At 50.8% G+C, this 22931-nt stretch overlaps 1 protein-coding gene across 1 annotated transcript; it reads right to left on the minus strand.

The window, feature by feature from the left end:
* Positions 1 to 4445: 4445 nt before the first annotated feature.
* On the minus strand, positions 4446 to 21204 carry LOC114084341 (1-aminocyclopropane-1-carboxylate synthase-like protein 1). Its single transcript, XM_071616289.1, has 15 exons — positions 20563 to 21204; positions 20060 to 20350; positions 16885 to 16944; positions 15047 to 15117; positions 13884 to 13953; positions 12987 to 13053; positions 11521 to 11618; positions 10953 to 11030; positions 10136 to 10236; positions 9046 to 9135; positions 7737 to 7782; positions 7484 to 7625; positions 5066 to 5208; positions 4810 to 4963; positions 4446 to 4717 (listed from the first exon to the last, which is right to left on the minus strand). Exons 2-15 carry the CDS (start codon positions 20348 to 20350, stop codon positions 4674 to 4676), a joined length of 1455 nt encoding a protein of 484 aa, XP_071472390.1. The 5' UTR covers positions 20563 to 21204; the 3' UTR covers positions 4446 to 4673.
* Positions 21205 to 22931: the final 1727 nt, after the last annotated feature.

The raw sequence follows: 22931 nt of genomic DNA on the forward strand, positions 1-22931 counted from the left end.
GCTCCCCGGAGTCTGACACACCGCTCACTGCGCATGCGGGAGCGGCCGGGCCGCGCCCTCTGCTGGACAGGAGGAGTCAGGGCACCGCCGGGGCTTCTTCCACACAGGCTCCTAGATCTCTGAGCCTGGTTCTCAGCTGGAGAAGATGCACACACAAAGAACTAGACACCACACTCCATCTGTAAAAACCGTCAAAGATGATAATATTTGAGTATAATCAGTGCTGTGGAGTGTGCAAAATTTCCTGGTGGAAGCTATCCTGCAAATATCAAATATCCTGGGCACTATTCTCAATATTTATCAATAGCAAAATATTGGAAGGAACAAAAATAACCTATAGGGCTTGATTTGGATGAAATAATGTGATAGTGTGTGGGTAAGAAAATATTGCCAGGATACGTCTTAATACAACAGCATGGTCCAAACAACAGGTATAATCATTTTTTAGGTTAAATATGTATATGCAAAAGCAGAAGAGATAAAATATTTAACCAGTTGCTTATGTTCAGATATTTGAATAATAATTTTTTTCTCCAAGGAATTTAAGAGACAACTGAGCAGTTTCAGCAATTGTGTAGGCAGAAATGCAGGCGTTTTCATTTTATTTCTGGATTATTCACGTGACCCAGCCTTATAAATGCACAGTAAACCTGTTACAAGGAAGTCAATAGAGTCTGAAAACACAAATCAAAACACAGAGTGATGTTATTGAGAGATGCATGAAACAACACCACTGGGCCTGTTTGCCAGCTGGTGGGAGTTCTGGTTCTAGCTGCAGGAGCCAAATCCTTAGGTTCCAACTGCACCTTAGCGCCATCTGGTGGAAGTTGTCACTGACAGCTTACTCTTATTCATTGAGAGATCTGGAGCTCTATTGGAGGCTTCTAGAAGCAGAAGTGATTTCAGGAATAGTGTGGACTTAATGCCTACTTGTCACAGATCTAGAGACTGGAATGACAGCTTTCAAGATCTGGGAAGCCCACACCACACCCTCCTTTCCCACATCTGATGGCTCTGATCTCCAAATCCACACCCTCAACACCCTCGCCCCCATGATAGGAAATTTAGCACACATACAACCCTAGGAGAACTGAAAGGGTGGGGAGCAGTACCCACCACCAGTGGTATACATTCCCATTTTCCCAGGGAACACTGGCTTTACTTTTTATAATAGTTCAACACTAGTTATTTTGGCTGGGAGATTGTGGGCTCTTCATCGTGATCTTCTTTGTATTTATCTGTATTTCAAAACATACATGTTTGTAATCAATCATCTGTTCTTTCATTAAACGAGAACATGCTGTGTGACACACGCACTCTGAGGAACCCTGCCTGTTCTACTGGCTTTTAATAACCCTAAACTTGCATAATGCCTGGCACACAGTAAGCGCTCAGTGTTTGTTGAATGAATAAAGGGTGCCAGATGCTGGGAGGAGCCAACTAGAAATGAGATAAACACACAAGGGCGATTACTCAGAGCAGAGAGTGGAAAATGGCATAAGAGAACAGAAACCAATGCCACAGGGTTGAAAACAGAAGGAGAGTGCATCCAATTGGAAAGATCTAAAATGATGTCAGTCAGAAGGGATATCTTTGCTTGTCTCAGACACATTTAGGATTCTGCCAAGTCAAGAGGTGAAAAGGGCATTCCAAGAGGAAAAAAATATCTTGGAAAAGGGGCATGTCTCAAGGAGAAGCGGTCAGAAACAGCAAGCCTTCTACAGCCCAGCGAGGTGAGAACAGCAGAGCGACATTTCTAGGACTACAAACCATGCAGGTGACTCGAGAGGAGAAGGAATACAAGCTGGGATATTGGAAGCTACAGGCACAGACTTATCCCTGGATATTATTATTATCTCCTGAGCATTATTCTCCAACAATGCAGCATAGCCACTCTTTAGATGGCATTTTCATCGCATTGGGTATTATTAGAAACAGAGACTATTTAACGTACAGAGGGAGGTCTGTGTAAGTTACATGCAAAGACTCTGCCATTTTTGTAAGGGATGTGAGCATCTGCAGATTTTCCTATCAACAGTGGGACCTGGAATTAGACTCTGCAGATACAGAGAGATGGCTCTATATGAAATACCAAACAATTATGTTTATTCTGTCTTAAAAATAAAAAATAGTTTAAAAATAAAAAATAGAATAATGTTTAGAACCTCAATAAAGAAAATTATATATCTGCTAAAATTAAAAACTCAAATAAATCAAAACAAGTTAGATATAGCTAAAAATGTATTCTGAAATAACTGAAAGGAAGACCAAAAGAAGTTACCCAGAATGTAGCGCAGAAACTTAGGAAGAAGAAAAATAAGAAAAATTAATAAATAAACAGGTATGCAGGCAGCAGGCCAGTCTCTCCTATGAACAGGAGCAGGTCCAGAGGGAGAAAAGTGGGAGAGGGGGGCAGAAGCGATATCTGGTGAGACAGTAAAGGCTGGGGAGCTTGCAGAGCTGATGAAAGCTACAAAGGAAAGCATCTGAGTATATCTAGAATAAGATACATCAAAATAGGGGCTGGGGATGTGGCTCAAGTGGTAGCACGCTTGCCTGGTACGCGCGGGGTGCTGGGTTCTATCCTCAGCACCACATAAAAATAAAATAAAGATGTTGTGTCCACCGAAAAAATAAAAAATAAATATTAAAAAATTCTCTCTCTCTCTCTCTCTTAAAAAAAGATCAAAATAAATCTATCTCAACATGCAATAGTGATACTGTATAGAATCAGTGACGGGGCATATCTTCTAAAGGCACTGGGAGACAGGGGACAGATGTCCTTTGAAGGAGCCACGGTCTGACAGACTCCATAGGAATCTCAGAAGTCAGAAAGTAAGTATGAACCTAGGATTTTATACCCAGTAAAACTCTCAAAAAGAGGTAAAGTATAGACATGTCAGAGAAGCAAATCCTAAGAGCCCCACCAAAGGACATTCAAGTGTTATACTCTAGACAGAAGGAAAGTGACCCCAAATGGAAGACTTACATGTATGAAATGAATATGTGACAAATCAAAGCAAACATTGCCTATATAAACCAAGATTTTTCAGTAAAAAAGACAGAATTAAAATAGACAACAAAAATAGCCAGGGATTATAGTTTATAAGGGATTATTGGTATCCTAAGGCTCTTATCTTTGGGAGAAAAGTAAAGAGACTAATTTTAGACTAGTGAGTTATACGTATGTGTTATAGTATATAGGATAACAACCAGAAGGAAAAAAACAGGGTATACAATTTACAAAAAAAAGTAGAAAAAGATAATTTAAAAATCTGGAAATATCTAAGAGAGAACAGAGAAATAAACCGATGCTGGGAGTTGGTTTGGTACCTGGAAAGAGCACAGAGTGCCACCAAACCAACTCTGCCTAGACCTGGCTCTGAGGCTGGAGCTCTGGACAGTTCAGCCATCAGTCACTCTCTTTGAAACTCAGTGTCTGATTTGTGAAAATGGAGGACAATGGGGTCAGCTCTCGAGGACTGTGGAGTCAGAAATGAGGCATGTGATTCCCCCAGCGTCTGGTCTACACACCTTCAGTATTCCATGAAAGACAGGGGAGAAGAATGAGTGAGTGAATGAGTGGCAGATCAAAACAGAGGGAGAAAACAAACTAAAAAATAACATGGATTAGAGAATAGAAGTACTGGTTTCACTTCTTTGTCTTAAAGAAGTTAAGTGTCAGAGTCTACGTTTTCTTCTTTGTCTTTTTGAAGTGGCCTCTTGCATTGTTTCCCAATCTGACCTTGAACTCATGAGCTCAGGAGATCCTCCTGCCTCAGCCTCCTGAGTAGCAGGGAGGACAGGCGAGCATCTCTGTGCCCAGCTGAGTCAGCTTTCCTAAGCAGGGGTGTGGGCAACTGAGAAGCTCCTCAGCACACAGCTTGAGGGATCAGAAAGCACATTTAGGCTCTCAACTAAAGCACACCTGCAGGTGACCCAGGCAACCTTCAGTCCACTTAGCCAGGCAGGGTCAGCCCAGTCCCAGGGCAGCCTCGATTCTGGGTTCCAGTCCCCAAATTCCCCCATAGCCATTGCTAGGCTACTCTGCTTTGGGGACGTCAGAGACATCAGCTACTTTCCAGTCCCCAATCCTGAGAGGCCACTTCAATGCCCATTGAGAAGCCCCTCCTGACTCCCACCTTGGGGTCCTGTCCTCTGGTCCCCAGCTGAGACCTTACTAGGTGCCTGATGTGCTCAGATCTGAACAGACTGACTTCGCCCCATCCCCCTAGCCGGTGGTCACTTCCTTTTCCTTCTTGGCGTACTCTGTGCGCTGCTCCTCTGGCTTGTTTCCCTGGCAATAAAGAAGCTTGCAGACGCCATCACCAAGAAGGTCCAGGTGGCTTGTCGGCTCTGCCCTCCTCCTGGAGCTGAGGGCGGTGGCCAGGAGCCCTCTGCACTCCCCTGTTCCACAAATGACTCACGACAGAGACACAGAGACGTCTAGCTGGTCCCAGGTTGTTTAATAGGGGACAGCAATGGCCAAGATGAAGCTCAGCTTAAGGAGTCTCCTGCTGCCACCCGGGCGGGCAGGAAAGAGGTCCTTGGGGCAAGTCGAGCCCCTGATCCAGATCGTCCAGGTTGGAGGCAGTGGCTGCTGACCAGACCCTGAGCAGCTCATCTGCCCTGGTCCCTGGGCTCCCGGACCTGTCAGGGAGGGGCTTCCTCTGTCACTTGGGGTTGCTCTCAAGCACCTGCCGGACCCTCTGCATCCCTGAGAAGGAGAAGTGAGGGCTGTGAGCGCTGGTGCTGCACAGGTGGGGACCAGCAAACCCTTGAGAGGGGTGGGGACAGGCGGCTGCTCACCCAGGCGAAGCCGCTGGGGCCTGTCTGAGAAGACCACGCGGAACCAGCCGGGCTCCTTACACTCAAAGGCCTTGCCGAAGGACAGCAGCACCTTATTGTCCAGAAAACGGCGCCACAGCAGCGTCTCCTCCTCAAAGGTGGCCTTGCGCAGGTACTGGAAAGGGGCGGGTAGAGGCTCAGGACACAGCGGAGACCCCCAGGGCCTGTCACTTGCTGGAGGAAGGCTTGTGCCCCGCCAGCCTGCACCCCAGCTCACCTTCCTCAGGTCAACCCAGATGAAGAGACCTGCCCCACGACTCAGGAAGGGGACCCCCAGGGCCCTGAGCTCCTCCGAGACGTAGGTGTGGGCAGCCTTGAGCCGGGCAAGGTTTTCAGGCAGGTACACGCGGTTGATCCAGTCTGAGTGAAAGGGCAACCAAAGAGGGGTCTTCCCTCAGCCTTCTCTCCCCTGCTAGTCTCAAGAGCAGAAGGTCAGGGCTGCTGAGACCATGGAGCCCCTCAGGCTGGCTGATGGGGTGAGGAGGAGGGAGGATCAGGAGGGGCAGGAATTCAGGGGTCCCTGTAAGGCCCCCCTCAACCCTGAGGGCTCCAGCTCCAGCCTCCACACGCCCAGTAGGAGCCCAGAGCACAAAGCCCCTCAGGATGCAGAGCAAACCAAAGATGTACCTGGTTACAAAGTGAGGCTTTGGAGCCACACAGACCAAGGGCCAGATCCCATCTGGGCAATGACAAGAGGGGGGACCTTTGACAAATTCACCTCTCTGATCCTCACATTTTTATTGACCTCTTTTTGAGGGGTGTGCAGCTCTGTGGATGATCACCCATCTATGTATTTGTGTACCTACCACCTTAGGCAGGATTAGGAATAGTTCCCTAATTCCAGAAAACACCCTCATTGGCCTCTGCCCCTCAACCTGATCTGCTTCCATCACCCTAGTTTGCCTTTTGCAAAATGTCCAGGAAGTGGAACGTTATAGTATGTAATCCATTGAGACTAGCTTCCTTCACCAGCCTAATACCTCCAGGATGAATCTGTGCTGTCGGGGATCTGATTGCAGAAGCACTTCATGGTGTGGATGAAGCACTCATTCACGGAAGAACATCCAGATTGTTTCCAGCTCAATTTCCATGTGGGTTTCTGCGTGCATGTGTGTGCACTATCTAGAGGTGGGATTGCCGGGTGGCGTGGTCAGTGTTTTTATGAGAAACTGCCTGTGAGATGCCAACCTAGTACATGACCAGCATTTTTCTCCCTTTCTGATTGGTGAGGCATTGTGGGTCACTTTGTGATCTGGTTGCCTAGGTAACCACAGATGGTAGCCCAATCTTCAGGGTCAAGCAAATGTGTCTTCATGCATGGACGTGCCTTCCTACAGCCCCATGGATCGAGCTACGCTCACCTGTTCCTTTGTGATATTACCCCTTTGCCCTGTTTGGGATAGAATGTTCCATGGAAACGCCCTTTGTATGTCCCCTTCTTACTCTGTACTTGGGTGTGGCCTACCCAGGTGTCAGTCAACCTGCTGACAGTGGACATCATGAAGCTAGACTCAGCCCCTGAAATCTGACCCCTTGCCTCATTTGAATAGCTTCTCCTCAATAAAAGGGGTCAGCACATTCGGGTTCTCTCTCTCTCTCTCTCTCTCTCTCTCTCTCTCTGTCTCTCTCTCTCTGTCTCTCTCTCTCCCTCTCCCTCTCCCTCTCTCCCCCCTTAAGATCAGAGGAGCCGTCACAGCACCCCCAATAGAAAAAGGTATTTCTGTCTCTTGTGTGGTTATTTCACGCAGCCAAATTAGCCCAGTTCTCCTGAGTGACCCTGAGTGTTTTAGTCATGAGCAACCTGCAACTGCGAAAGGGCTTTCCAAACTGGCTGAACCATCTGAATACCTGTCAGCAATGCATGAGAATTCCAGCTGCTCTGCCCCTGGTCAGCAGGAGACATTGCCTCTATTTTTAAAACTGTTACATGTTACAGTGGAGGTGGGGTATCTGGTCCTTGTTTTCCTCATCTGTAAAATGATGAGGAGAATATAAGAATTTGAGCTTCCTAGGGTCCTGTGGAGGGATAAATGTGATACAGCAAGAGCACCTGCAGGGCTCAGTAAATGGTGGCTGTGACAGGTCCCTTTGCCATCTGACCTGGCTTTCTGAACATGCAAGCAGGATACAGCCACAGAGGAAGAGGGATTTCCACTACTAACAACTTCTTCTTAGTAGTTTCCACTCTCTTCTTTAAGTGCTCAGAGCTAACAATAATGAGTTCACATTTTACATTCTTTCTTTTTCTTCTTAAGACAGTCTCACTATTTGCTCAGGCTGGCCTCAAACTGCAGGGTTCCAGCAATCCTCCTGCCTTAGCCTCCCAAGTAGCTAGGACCACAGGTGCACACCACAAGTTCACCTGGACCAAGTGCCACACTCACCCTACAAGACAGGCACCATTATTATACCTGCTCTACAGATGAGGAAACTGAGGCTCATGGAGATCACATAATATGACACACAGCCCGGAAGAGACAGAGCAAAGTCTGGACCCAATGCAGACTCAGAGTCGGCACTATTAAACACCACCCTAATATCTTCTCATTGGAGAAGCATCCCTGATCCCGGGCTGGTCCCAGACAGACCATAACCCTCCCCCCCCCCTTTCAGGGCACCAAACCCAGGCAGTCACCACGGTCCTGGAGCAGCTGTGCCACCTGGTACTGGACCAGACCACTAAGGCCGTGATAGTGACAGAGGGAAGCCACAGCGGTGGCCACATCCTGGTTTTCTGTATACAGCGTGCCAAAGCGAAGCCCGGACATCCCGAAGTCCTGCAAGAAGAGACAGCCTAGGCTGTGGCCACCTTCCACAGAGGGAGCTGATTCCACCCACCTGTCTGCCCTCCCATCTCTCTGACTCCCCGCAGCCACCCAGACACTCACCTTGCTCATGCCCCACAGTACGTGGGTCCTCTGGGGGTCGGGCAGCCTGCAGAGGGCAGAGTGTGGGAACAGAGTCAGCCAGAACCAGGGCGCCCAGGCCCATTTCCACGAACAAATGAGGAGATGGATGGACGGATCTAGTTCTGGGTCCTGGCCCTGTTTTCATCTCTCAGAACCACCAATTCCTGTGCATCCTTTAGAGCAGGGTTAGCAAACAACAGCCTGCAGGAAAATCTACCTGGTGTCTTTTTTCTTAAATAACATTTCATCAGGACAGAGCCATGCTCACTGGCTGACACAATGTGCATGACAGAGTTGAGTGAGAGGCCATGAGGCCTGTAAAGCCTTAAATTTATGTACCATCTGGCCCCTTAGAGGAGAAATTTGCCAACTTCTGATCTAGAATACAGCTCAAGTGTCACTTCCTCAAAGACCTCCTGACTCTCCCCAGCCAGTGGGGTACCCCTGCAGGTCATCCCAGAGCTCCCCAGAATTCTCCATTTAGCACTTGCCACCACCGAGGTCAAAATGACTACCTGGGTGTTGTGCTGCTAGGGTTTGGGGTTTATCAAAGGTTCTACATGGGAAGGGCCAAGGTCTTGGTCATTCACTGATGTCCCCCAGCACTAGCACAGGGCCAGGCACAGAGCAGACGTCCATAGATACTGTTCCCATGTCTACCCAAGGCTCATGGGCAAGTCTCTATTTTCTCTGTGTCTCACTCTCCTAATGCACAAAATGAATGGGAGTCACACTCCACATGCCATCGTCCTCTCAGAGCTTTTGAGAGACAAGTGACAGAAAGGCCACAGCAGGGCTGAAAAGTCAGTAGGAACATCAGGAATGTCATCCTGCCTCGGGGTCAGATTACAGACTTCACAGATGATCTGGTCCACGTGTGTCAAAGGTATCTTGTTCATAAATTCTGTGCTCAGACTCAATCTAATGGATAAGGCCACTAATTTAAGTACCCCAAAGTGCTTATTCGCTCCATGGATGAGAGGAAGGAAGGAAGGAGGGAGGGAGGGAGGGAGGAGGGACCGCAGCTCCACTGGGCATGAAGGAACGGCCAGGCAGCCAGTTTCCCATCTTCCCTCTGGAGTCCTAGGCCCGGGGTTGGAGGTCTCAGGGTCTCCACAGAAGAGTCTCAAATCCACAGATGCAGCCCAGCCACCCACCTTCTTGGGGGCCTGAGGACCCCTTGGGTCAGCTAGGTGTTAGTAGCATTGCCCTGGCCAGGTCACACCCTGTGGGCCAGCCACAGAGAGGCCAGTGGGGCTGGCGGGTCAGCTGAGCCCAGGAGCCTCACCTTTCCAGGCTCAGGACGCTGTGGAACTCCAGCGACTCCTGGAACACTGACAGCATGTAGATTTCATCCAGGATCACGTGCAGCGAGTGCCTGCCGCCAGGAGGGGGCGGGAGAGAGCTGGGCCACAGGTTACAGCCACATGTGCTCCCAGGGAGCAGCCTGTCCCAGCCCAGAGGGACCCGCCTACCCAGGGTGTCCAGACTCGTTTTCTCCAGGAACACCCTTCTGTTGCCTATTTTCTCAACCAGGAAGCAGCACTTACAAAGCAAAGGGGAGAGGAGCTTTGAAGCCCTGTCAGGGAGAGCTTGGACCTCGGGGTCCTCCCTGGGAGGAACATTTAAGGACAAGGCTCAAGGCAGAGGGACCCACATTCAAATCTGGCCCAACCCTTGATGTGTCCACTCCAAGGCTCCCAGGGCTGGGGATAATGAAGTGTCTATTTCTTTTTTTTTTTTTTTAATATTTTTTAAGTTATACATGGACACAAAATCTTTATTTTGTTTATTTATTTTTATGTGGTGCTGAGGATCGAACCCAGGGTCTCCCATGTGCGAGGCGAGCGCTCTACCCGTGAGCCACAACCCCAGCCCCAAGTATCTATTTCTTATGGGGTCGTTGTGAGGATTAAAAGAAACAGTAAGCAAAGGGCTGGGCTGTGCAGTGGGTGAAGCCATTACTATCACGTGGAAGACACGCTAGGTGCAGTGGCAACCCCTGTAATCCCAGCACCCAGGAGGCTGAGAAAGGAGGAGGCAAGTTCAAGGTCCACCTGGGCAACTTGGCCAGACCCTTTCTCAAAACAAAGATTTGAAAAGGGCTGGAATGAAGCTCAGTGGAGGAGCACTTGCCTAGCATGTGTAAGGCCCTGGGTTCAATCCCTAGCACCACCACTACAACAAAAAGCTTAATTTTAAAAATAAAACGGAACAGAGAGAAATGGCATCCAGCAAAGCCCTACCCTCTCACTGCTACGCTGCCAGGGAGAGGCCAAGGCAGGTAGAAGCCCGCCGTGGGGTGAGAGGGCGCAGGGCCTGCAGCAGAGCCCACCTAAGAGCCTGGATGGACCCAGGAGCTACTGGGGGGGACTCACCTCTTGGCAAATCCCAGGAACTCCTGCAGCTCTTCCGGGGAGTAGATGTCCCCCAGAGGATTCTGGGGGTTGATGAGGATGAGGCCCTTGACCTTGACACCCTGAAACCATCCACAGGCAGAGACCTCAGCTCCTCTCCAAGGCCAGGCAGACCCACTAGATGGGGCTGATCCCTGGTGGCTCCCAGGGAACTGAGTGTCCTGGGGACATGGTCAGAACCCACATGAAGCACAGTAGGACACAGAATGACATCTGCATCATCGGGCTGACTGTGAAAAGAAAACCAACACAGAGCACAGAGGGGAATGTGCCCACGAGCCAGGAGAGGGCCTGTGTTGCAAAACTCAAGGGCACGGGTTTCAACTTTCAACTTTCCTACAGTGAACACATGACCGCTCTAAGGACCAAGGTAAAATCACCCAAGCAGGCAGACGGTTGAAAAGTGGATTAAAAGGAGCCCCCAGAGAAGGGGGCCCTCTGCATTTCAATCCCCTCTAGTGAACAGGACCAGCCCCTCCACCTCTCAGGAGACTCACTAACCCACAGTCCCCCTGCTCCATACTTGACCCCTAGAAGCCGAGTCAGAGGCAGTGGGGAGAGGGTGGCACGTTCCACGAAGGTCCCGGGTTGATTCTCTACACAGAGGCATGAGGGTCTTGTTCCAATGGGCAGAAACTCCAGGTTCTGTGCTACCACACTACCATGTGTCCCCATCATGGCCACCAACCCAGCTCTCAGGAGATGAGCCACGGGAAGTGGGGTCCATGCTGTGTCCAGACCCACCCACTCCCAGCCCTGGTTGGAACCATCTCCAGACCTCAGATTCAGCTCCTTGCAGGGCCGTCTCCAGCTTCTCCACCGTGAGCTGGAAGGGGCGTGTGTCCTGCCCAGTGACCTGGAAGAAGACCCACCAACGTCTCCATTCAGGGACTCCCCAACCCTGAGTTCTCAGGTCCCTCACCCCCATCGCCTCAGTTCAGTCCCTGGAAAACAGGTGGGGCCACTTCCTCTTCCGGTCCTCCACTCCACAAGTCACATCAAGGACACCTCTTATGGCTCTCAGGTTTCCAGCAGAGGCCCGCAGGGGTCCTCTGGTAGGATCCCAGGGCTTCCATGTTAAGGTCTCTGTCCCCTGTCCACCACCCTTATTTTGGTGGCTAATCCTTGGCTTCTATGTGGACCCAAGGAATCTTACAGCCTAGAGCAGGGGACCCTCCAGGACCCAGGCACAGGCAGCCATGTGGCAATGGAGGGCTCCAATCCCTTTTCACAACAGCTCCAGAGCCCTCGGCATGGACTTCCTCCCGTGCCCACCCACAATTCAGACCCAGGAAACCCCTGGCCAGGGGAAGGCCCAGGCCCACCTGGGACGCAGGAACTCTCACCTCACTGTCCAGATAGACATAGGCCAGTCGGACATTGCCATAGAGATACACATGCCTCGTGATGCCTTCATAGTAAGGGGTGGGGATCAGGAAAGCCTCTGGGGACAGGAACAGGCAGGACATGTCATCATCTGGCTGGAACATTCCCGACCCCTTGGGCATCCTGGAGGATCATCTGGAGCACGTGCCAGCTCAATTCCCAAAACTCTAATGCTCAGGCCACTGACATTGGTCCCCTTCCTAATACAGTTGGGGTTCTCTTCGGATAAGTCCACGTAAGTCCAAAATTGTCATTAAGTCAAAAGTACATTTAATCCACCTGACCTGCCAAACCTCCCAACTTAGCCACATGGCTGGCTGTGGGGGGTCCATGATCTCGTGTCTGCCTGGGAGCTGGGCTCAACCCACTGTCCAGCGTAGCAGAAAATGCAGTAGCACATATCACCAGCAAGGACAAGGACCACAGTTCAAAATCTGAAGTACAGTTCCCACTGACGTACACGCCTTCACACCATGGTCAAGGTGAAAACCCATAAGTCAAGATCTTTTGCAATTAATGACTAACATTGCTGAGCACTTACTATGCTGGGGACTGTGCTGAACTTTTGTTGGGAAGGTCCCTTTCTTTGATTATTCTAGAAAGGGTTGGCAATTGCCTATTATATTCTGACCAGGGATCTTCCTGGTGACTATCTCTTTCTCTGTGACAGTTCCTTAACCTCTGGGCCTCAGGCTCCTCACCTATAGGATGGGTTTGCCATAGAACCAACCTCCCTGGAACACTGTGAGGTTAAATGAGATATGGATGTGTGGAGCCTTATGCCAAGGCCTGGAATGTAGTACGTGGTCAATAGACCCACGGCCATTACCAGTATTGGTTAAGCCACGGTGAACAGGCGTCTGTCCCCGGCATCAGACACCCCTATCCAAGGCCAGGTCTTAAGACCACGGCTTGTGCAGCAGGCCTGGCTGGCTGCCTACTCAATGGTCATCCCAGTGTCCCTCCTTGCTAAGACACGAGGGGATGGCAGGCCTTCCCCAGCCGTCGGGGACAAACTAAGTTTAGTGTAAGCCAACCCTGGCTCTCTCCTCCCCTTTGCCCAACGACAAAGGGAATGGGTTTCAGTCATTGTAAGTCAGTACAAAGGGGCTCTGTGGAGACCCTTCTGGGAAGTTCTCCCCCCAGTCCCCTCCCCCAATGTGAAAGAGATGGCACCACGTAACCTCCTCCTGTTCCTCCTGCTCTGGGCCATGGTGTCACAGGAGGATGCAGAAAACCCAGAGCCAGCTCCCTCTACCCTCCCCTGGTATGGCCACGCCCTGGGAGTCTCCTCAAGCCATTGATGTAAGGCCTCTGTGGCCTCCTGTATTCTATTCAAAGCACATTGGGGCAGCCCGTGAGGTCAGACAACTGGGGGTCCTGCCTGTGTAGACCCCAGTTCAGAGCAGACCCTGAGTTCACTTACCCCCCACCTCGCACAGCACCGTGGCCAGAGCAGAGAAGACAGAGGTACAGCCATTCAGAACAACCACCTGGGGGTGACATAAAGGGACAGGATGACGGAGTTCCAAGAGGGAGTGAAAACCCATAACCTCTGTCCCAGTTCAGCACAGAAGAGAGTCAGGTTCCCCCTCAGCATCCTGGGGCTCTGTCTAGACAAACACCCTCCTCCCCTATAGCCAAAGTCATTTGAGGGGACCCTGCTCTGCATCACCTGTGCAAGAACCCAGGAGCTGGTCACTCAGAGGGTCTTGCCTGAAGATGAGGAAGCCAAGAGGGCTCACAGCAAATGTGGGGCAGAGATGATACCCCAACTCTAAATATCTAGGGTCAGGTGAATGCAGTGGTGCACGTCCGCAATCCCAGCAACTTGGGGGTTGAGGCAGGAAGAGTGCAAGTTTGAGGCCAGCATCAGCAATTCAGTGAGACCCTAAGCCAATTTGCAAGACCCTGTCTCAAAATAAATATAATAAATAATGAAGGCTGGAGATGTTGCTCTTTGATAAAGCACCCGTGGGTTCAATACCCAATATCAAAAAATTAAAATTAAAAAAAATGCATCTAGGGTCAGGTGTCAAGAAGAGAGCACACATTGCTCATTCTCTTTTTTTGTTTTAAACATTTTTGGCTGTTGATGAACCTCATTTCATTTATTTACTTATATGTGGTGCTGATAATCAAACCCAGTACCTCACACGAGCTAGTCAAGTGTGCTACCACTGAGACCCAATCCCAGCCCACTCATTCTGCTGTGAAACAAATCAAGATTGACAGGCTGATTCCCAACCCACCTCGCTGTTGGCCAACCAAAAGTGGGAGCAGAGCAAAAGGTCAGGAAAGAGCAGAGGAGGGGGATACTCACATTCTCTGCTTTGAGGGGTAATGGGCTCTTGCAGTAGTAAGACAGGAACTTAGCCACTTCCTCCCGGAGGCTAGAAATCAGACACACAGATAGGCCCTGCTTACCAGAAGGTCCTCAAACCACTGGACACCCAAAAGCTCCTCTGGGAAATTCTCAGCCCCTGACATTACTCTCCCCTCATTTCCCATATGGGCATTATGCTCAGCACGTGTCTCCACTCCCAGGCCCCTCCAACTCCTCCCACATGCACTGAGTCTTCTTTCCCTGTAGTTCTATATTTATCCTACACAGATGTTATTTTGAGAATGCTACACTGTGATTACTATTGCTATTAATATCTCTATATTACAGATAAAGAAACTGGTTTAGCCACTGTAATCCCAGGAACTCAGGAGGCTGAGGCAGGAGGATCTCAAATTCAAGGCCAGCTTCAGCAATTTAGTGAGATCCTCAGCAATTCGGTGAGATCCTGTCTAAAATAAAACATAACAAGGACTGGGGATGTAGCTTAATGGTAAAGGTTCCCTGGGTTCAATTCCCAGCACCACAAAAAAAAAAAAAAAAAAAAAAAAAACAGGTCTGAAGGAATCAAGGCATTTGCTAGAGCCTGTCTCCAGGGCTCACGATCCTAACCACCGTGTTTAAGAACATGTGCTTTGGAATCAGTCTTGGGATCAAGTCCTCAGCCACTGAACCCCTTTCCTCTGGTCCCTGGTGTCTGCTCAGGCACTAGAGCCAAGCATCAGTGTTGCCCAGCCAGCTCCCCGACATGGGATCTGGCTTCTATCAGCTACTGAGAAGAAGAACAGACTCCTCACCCAAAGGCCCTGCCTGTACGTCAGACCCAGGTTCATGGAAACCAAACTGGGAGCTCCTGAGCCGGGAGGGGACAGGCAGGGAACCCCAGGATCAAGGCCTCCAGGACTCGGCCCTTGGCCTTCAGCAGGCTCTCTCCACCTGCCACGCCTGATATTTGGAGCTGGACAATTCTCTGTTGGGGAAGCTGTCCTGTGCAGACAGCATCTCTGGCCACTAACACTGAAGGCCAGGAGCATCTCCACCTCCAAGTTAGGACCCTCCAACCTGTGTCCAGGCCTTGCCCAACGTCCCTGGGGGAGCAAAACCGCCCATGTTGAGATCCACTGTCCCACAGCAGTACTTACAACAGGTGCCCCCTCCAGTCAGGGTACTGCAGCAGGGGCGGCTCCACCCGCAGCATGTCACTCTGAGTCAGCTGGGGACAAAGAGGAGAGGGACGGGCTGAGGGATCCACTGCCTCCTGCTTCCACACGGCAGCAGGTCCCAGAGAAACCCCAGAGGAGCAGCATGTCCCATGCCCATTTTGCAGATGAGGAGATTGAGGATCAAAAAAGTGAAGTGACTCTGCCAAGGTCCCACAGCCATTCAGTGACACAGCTGAGACCGAAACCCAGAAATTTGGACTCTGGTCGAGTGCTCTTCATGCAACATTGCCACCAAAAAAAAAAAAAAAGGGTGTGGCTTGCACAGACAGTGCCAGGAGAGGGAGCAGGGTGCTGTCACCTCGGTCTTGGCTCCAACTTCTAGAAGGACTCAAGACCACTTGTTCTCTGGCAGGTTTGGCTTAGTATCACGCTGTGGAAAAGGTGGCAATTTCTGGACCATCACCTCTGTGACCAGGTGCTGGGTTAGACCTCTAGGGCATCACAGGCCAAATGTCAAAGAAGAACTAATAATGCAGGGTCCTTGGGTGGTGGGACCAGAGGAATGGGAATCAGCCACGTGTCCAGCCATTTCCCTCCTCCTGGCCTCCCTCAGAGCTGGTCCAACATGTCCCCATGGCCCACTGTGGCTTTTGAACTCTTGATACGTGGTGAGTCTAAATGGAGACACTGGATTTTGAAAACTTACTATGAGAAAGTATGTAAACTATATTGACAGCTGTTATATTGATTACATGGTGGAATGGTCATGTCTCAGTTACATGATGTAAATGAAATAAATTATTAAAATTCATTTTACCAAGCTTTCTTTTAACTTTTTAATAGAAAATTTCAAATTACATATGTGACTCGGCTTCTATTTTTTTTCAGTGCTGAGCTGTCTCAGGAAGAGCTGGCTTTAGGGAAAACAGGCTTTGAAGACCCTCCCTACAACCCAACCCCTGGGGCTTGGATTTTTCTCCTCTGGAAAGCTGTCTTCTGGGGGAAGCATCGCTGCCTCTACAAACACAAGCTCCAACTGGAGACCCCCTGCTCAAGGAACTGGATTATGACATCCAGGAACTTTCCAGATTTCCAGGAATCTGAAAGCTATGTTGGAATCAGTCATTTTTTAAAATTAATTTAATATAAACTTAAAACCTAGTCAAGTAATCTATAAGTAAGGCATTGAGCATGTGAACATTGTCACTTCCTGTTTTCCTGCACTGTGCCGCCACCCCACTTTCAAAGTGACTTCTACGGTCCATACGGTGGGAACAGGTATGAGCTTGGGCCACCAGGTCTCTCTTCCAACCCTGCTGTGCTGGGATGGCACACAGGAGCTTGAAATTGATCATGGAAATTGGCAAAGTCACAAATTAGGGCTTTGGTTTCCCCGAAAGGCATGGTGGCACAAGCTTGTAATTGGGAGACTGAGGCTCGAGAGTTCAAGGCCAGCCTCAGCAACTCATCAAGGCCCTAAGCAACTCAGCGAGACCTTGTCTCTAAATAAAATATAAAAAGGGCTGGGGATGTGGCTCAGTGGTGAAGCACCCCTGGGTTCAATCCCTGGTACAAAAAAAAAAAAAAAAAGGATGGCACTGAGTCCCCTGGAGTGAGGGACCCAACACAGCAGGAGGGACCAAAGGGGCAGAGCCTGAACTGATGAAGGATCAGGATCACAGGGAAGTGATGGGCCTAGATCACCCAGAAAGTGGTTCCCAAGGCAACTGGGGTCCCCTGACTCCCTGGCCAGGCCAAGAGCCCACAGCAGGTCCTTTAGGGACAAGTGTTCCAAAGAAGGGATCCCCTGGACTCACCCGCCTGGACAGCAGGTCAAAGCAGAGTTTGTTCTCACTGGTGCCCAAGTTAATGACGCCCTGGAGACGAGAGGTACGGGGCCACGTGAGCATGGCAGAGGAGTGCCCGCGAAAGGAGCCCACAGGGTCAGCAAATGGGGAGCTCTGCCACCCTGCCCTCCCGCCACCCCTCCTGGTCTCACTCCAGCCCTGCCCCCCTTGGCCTCAGGCTCTCTCTTCCCATTTCTAAAGTTCTGCTCAAATGCCATCTCTTCCAGGAAGCCTGCCCCCCAATCCCACCTAGAAGGGCTTTTTTCTTCTCTGGGGTTCCATGGCTCTTAATCTGTCACCCCTCTAGAGCACTGCTGACTTTTTGCTCCAGGCCATGGGGACAGAAGTCCATGCTCTACTCCCCTGCTGCAGGCGAACTCCCCAAAGGCAGATGCACACCCAGGACCTTACAGTATCTCTCAGGAGCTTAGCAGGAATCCATACATGTTTACAGGATGAAAGAATGTACACAGAGAACTATGTTCTCCAGGAACAGAAACCAGGTGGAGGTCAATAAGAATGAGCCCTCGGCCACATGCAGTGGCACACACCTGTAATCCCAGCACCTCGGGAATCGGAGGCAGGTGGATCGTATGTTCATAACCAGCCTCAGCAACTTAGAGAGGCCCTAAGCAACTCAGTGAGACCCTGTCTCTGAATAAAATACCAAAAGGGGCCAGGGATGTGGCTCAGTGGTTAAGCACCTCTCAGCTCAATGCCCAGTAATTCCCCACTGAGCTATTTTATGCAGATGCACCACCTGGTTTACACAGTGACAGCCTTTGAGGAGAGAGGCTCTGTGTCCGCATTAGCCTGGACCTTATCTCAGCACTTGGGATTAAAAGGAACTCTGGCTAAGGTGTAGTCTTTGGTGGTGGGTAATATGTAACTTTTGGGGTAATTAAAGATGACAGCAGAGAGGGGAAGGCACCCCTTTGTCTGCCACGCTTCTGTCTGCACCTTCCCTGTGTGTCTGTGTCTGTCCTTGGTGGGCCTCCCCCACAGGTGTTCTCCACAGGTGTTCCCCACAGGTGTTCCTTTACACCACACCTGATCCCCACCCCAGAAGGCCTTTATTCTCATAGGAGAGAAATGATGGGAGGCCTAGTCCAAGCTCTCCCTCAGAGTCCCCAGAGACACAAGGCCGCCCTCTGCCCTGCCCTGCACCTCCCCCCACCCAGCTGACTACTGACCTCTGCATTAAGGGAAGCAAAAGGGAGTAAAGGAAGAAGGAAAGATGAAAAACAGACCTGGAATGAGCAGAGATAAAGACACCTAAAAGGCTGTGATCTCCCCCTGGGGGACAAACAGCCAGTGCACCTGCAAACCCTGACAGCTCTGCCTTCCAAATACACGCACAGTCCACCCGCTGCCAAGCTCCACTGCAGAGATCCTGGCCCAACCCCATCACCACGCCAGCTTCTCCACTTCCTGTCCTCCCCACTCCCTCACCTGTCATCCAGGCTCATGCACAGTCCAAGGCATCTCTTAAAAACAGAAATCAGGCCATATCGCATCTCCCTGCAACACCTCCTCGCCCACTTGATCCAAAATGAGAAGGCTCGCAGTGGCCCGTGACACCCATGGGACCTATTACCACACCACCTCATGACCTTCAAACCTCACAGTCCACCAGTCTGGATTCTTAGTAGACCAAGGGTCCCTTTTCTGTCCCTTGGTTCATCCAGCATGGTTCCACCCTGGGCTCTTCCCCAGGTACAACATGGCTCACTCCTGTTTGGTGGCTCCCAGGGATCCCCACCCCCTCTAATCACACCCTCGAATGTGGGCTGGACCTAGCGACTCATTTCTGATGACCAAAATAAAACATGCAGACGTGATGGGATGCCACTTCTGAGACTGGGTACTACAGAGTCTGTGGCTTCATCTTGGGAACACCTGGCCTCATTCTCCTGGTCATTTGCCCTGGAAAAGCAGCTGCCAGGTGGGAAGTGGGCTGGTGGGAAAGCCCCTGTGGAGGGAAATGAGGCCCTCCAGTCACCAGGTGAGTTAGCTTGGAAATGGCGCCTCCCCACCCTCTCCCTCTCCCTTCCCTGGGAGATGTCACCACAGTCCCCAGCTTCATGGCAACTCCACAGAAGATCCTGACTGTGAGGCACCCACCAGGATTCCAGAAACTGAGACTCTTCCCACCTGAATTTCTGAGATTTGAAGGAATTTGTTACAGCAATTGATGGCTATAACACCTCTCACCCTTTTTTTTTTTCGGGTTTCTGTCCAAATGTCACCTCATTAAAGTAGCTTTCTGTGACCATTTTATTGAATAGCAACATTACCACCATTCTCTATCCACTTCACCTGCCTTATTTTTCTCTACAGCTATTATAACCTTATATTATATAGACATGCTTTTGTCTGTTCACTGTCTCCCACCCAGAACATAAATGCATACAAGAGAAAAACTTTGTTCTTGCTCACGGTTAAAATGCCAGCACCTACAAGAGCGGCTGGTACCTGGGTGCTGCTGAAGAAATAAAGATTATTAAAGGGTAATTTGTGCAGCTCTCTGATCTGTGAAGGTATTACTAACAGTAGTTAGTAATACCTCATAATAATTGGGCAGATAATATCAATATAATAGCAGCAACATTTATTCCCTGTACCCCAGAGCAAGCCCTGAGCTAATCCCATCATAAATCCCATCTAATCTCCACTCTTCTGCAGCAGGTATAATTACCCCATTGTGGAGATGAGCAGAGATGGTAAGAAATGAAACCATCGTGCACTGAACCCCAGCTCTGTCCTAGCTCCAGAGTTGAAGGGGTGGGGGTGGGGACAGCTGGGGGGGGGTAGAACACTTGCCTGGCAGGAGGGAGAGCTTGATCCTAACCCCAGCCCCACAAAAAGAAAACAAAATCAAGGTGAATAGTTGTCAGGCTATCCACGCAGGAACACTCTACAGCTCTTGAACTCTTCCTTCACAAGTCCGTGTCCACTTAATTATAAACGGGGGGTCACTATAAAAGGCCCCTGCTTGTGGGCCTCTAGGACCTCCATCAGAAGACCTCCTGGAGGCAGAGGACCGTGATTTTACCCTACAGGTGCCAGCTGGGTCCTGTCCTACAGGTCAAGGAAGGTACCCGCCCCACAGTTCCCTCTTGGGCCCGGGAAGGGCTTTGCTCACATTGGGGTTCTTGTCCTCGTCATACTCATCCCTGTGGTAGGTCCTGTAGCCCTCCTCAGCCGAGTCCCAGAACCATTTGATGACCCGGCCTCTGGAGGACAGGCAGGAGCTGGCAGAGGAGAACATGGCGATGGGATCACCAACTCCACAGAGCTCCGGCCGCGTCAGCTCTGCTCTTCTGGAGCATTCTCCTTCCACGTCACCCCGACAGTATCGGCCCATGTCCTGTGGGGAGGCCGAGCCCAGACAGGTGGCAGGCTCCCTGCATTCCTTCTGAGGAAGGGGGAACATCTGCAAAAGACAGAAGCGCTCAGTGCCCAGGGCTGCTCAAGGCCCTGGGGAGCACCACCCAGAAAAGCAGTCAGGCACCATCCCCGCTCATCCCAGCCCCACCTCACTTTATTTTGCAACAGGGTTTCCCTGTGTTGCCCAGGCTGGCCTCAATGATCCTCCTGCCTCCACCCACTGGCCATCTGCCCCTTCCTTTAAGTTCATGCACTCACCACTTCCTGTGTCCCTAACTAGCTGCAACCATATGTGCCACCACTTCAAGGAGCAAAATCTCTTAAGGACACGTAGTGAGCCAGGGCCTGTGCTGGCTACATCTGAGTCATTTCAATAGATTGCCGCTTTGGCTCATTTCATTTCTGCATATGTTTTTCCTTGTCCAGCCTAAGGGGTCGCCAAACTCCAGGTTAAGCTGGGTGCAGTGGCACAGTCCTGTCATCCCAGTGGCCCAGGAAGCTGAGGCAGGAGGATCACAGGTTCAAAATCAGCCTCAGCATCTTAGTGAGGCCCTCAGAACTGAATGAGAGCCTGTCCCAAAGTAAAAAATGAAAAGGGCTGGGGATGTGACTCAGCGGTGAAGAGCCCCTGGGTTCAATCCCTCGTCACAAAAAAATAAAAATTTAAATTTAAAAATCCAGGTTAAAATTCTCCACACACATCACTGCCAGGGAGTCCTAGATGTCCTGTGGTGGAAAGGGTAGGATGGGATTACTCGGTGTCTGGAGCAGATGGTGATGGGAACTGAGGGGAAGGAGGGGTAGGAGTCTCCAACAAGTGCAGAGAGCCCAGGTCCAGGTCTTCATGCTGGAAGCAGGAAGGGGCACCAGGAAAGGGTCCTCCTGCCAGCAGAGGTGAGCGCCTCCACTTCTCTGAGCCAGTTTCATCTGCACAGTGGGTGTACCAGCAGCCACCTCACTGGACACCAGTGAGGATGTCAGGTGATCAAGATCTTAGACCAAATCCTGGCTCAATAACAAAGTTCTATAGAATATGGATCCTTATATAATAGTCCTTGCCTATGATCCTGTCCTAAAGCATAAGCCCCCCAACACCAAATGACGAATGATCCGTTGGAAACCCAGAAACCAGGGTGCCCTCCATGGTTTAATTTTGCTTTGTGAAGTCTTCTCTCCCAATTGGCGGGGCTCACGGAGGAGCTTCCCTAGACCAGATAACCAGGTCTGAGGAAGGGCATCATGGTGGGTGGAGGATGGAGGCTGGATCCTCTGCACAGCCTGGGGACTGGGGCCGCCCATTTTCCTGTCCCAGCCGTCCTGGAGCGCAGAACCGATTCTCCGCGTCCAGAGAGTCCCAGGACAGACTGTGGTCACCCGCGCGGGATCAGCCCTCGGAATCCCGCTGGTGGGGCGCCCTGCAGGGCGGGGGGCGGCCGGGGCTTTTCCAGGAAGAGGAAGCCAGTGCCCAGGGCTTCAGCGCCAAGCGCTGAGGCTGAAAAGTGCCCAGAGGCTCCGCCGCGTCCTCTGAAAATCGGCGGGTCGCACCTACTTGGAGACCGGCGCTGGCGCGGGGCGGACTCGCGATAGGTGTCCGTTTGCTTTGCGGGGAAAACGCCGTCCCCAGCTTTTCCGGCTGCGGGACTCGGGGACCAAGACAGGGTGCCTAGACAGGGCTTTGGCGTTTTATCACCGCGCAGCTCGCCCACTCGTGACGCAAGCGGGAGGAAGCCTAGGTGTGACCTGCGCTGTGATGACCACACAGGTGGGCGCATCACGGAGTCCAGGCCTCCCCCGCACGGGAAGGGGGGCACTTCAGGACACTGCAGCAGAGACCTACTCCAGGAAGGGGCGGGCCGCCAACTCCACCTCTCTCAGCACTTGTATTCAGTGATAGGGACAGGGACGCGGGAGCAGACCCATCCACACTGGCACTGGGGCGCCACCTGCTGCATCCAGCTTAGTCCCCCGGTTCTCAGAGTCCTTTCGCAGCACAGAAGTTTCTTGGTAAATGTTGCGACCCCGGAAACGTCCTTCCCATTAAAACCTTTGCCCTTGAGTCCCACCTCTGTTGTGACTGATCTCTCTGCCAGTCGTCTGTGTGGGGTTTCTTCAGCCCCCATAGGTCCTTAGTGGGAAAAGACTCCTGCTGAAAGAAAGGAAGAGAGGGAGGAAAAGAAGGAAGAAACGGGAGAAAGGAGAGAAGGGTGTCCAACAAGAGAACAACCGAAGTTTACTGACATCATACTTCATACACTGAGAGCTGAAAGACCTAAGCAACCTCATTCTACTTGGGACCTCATTTTGCTCTGAAACTTCACCCCTGACCTACTGCAGTCCTAAAGTCAGGAAAATACCCCAGAAAAGCTCTGTGGAAACAGTTCTCAGGAAAGCTGCAGATGGTGATCACCTAAGATAGGCCAAGATATCGAAATATCTGAAATTCCAGGTGGCCCCCACCTAGGTGTGGTGACCAATATCTAAACTAGAAGCCCTGCAGCTTGGCATGTACCCCCCTTGGGACATCCTCACGGTTTAAACCAATCAATTTTAAGTGTGTCAACCCCTTGAACTAACCAATAATTCTTTCCAGATTCTTTCCCGCCACTTGACACGCTAATCATGTTTTA

This window comes from Marmota flaviventris, chromosome 9 (genome assembly GCF_047511675.1).
Source record: "Marmota flaviventris isolate mMarFla1 chromosome 9, mMarFla1.hap1, whole genome shotgun sequence".
NCBI classification, from domain to species: domain Eukaryota; kingdom Metazoa; phylum Chordata; class Mammalia; order Rodentia; family Sciuridae; genus Marmota; species Marmota flaviventris.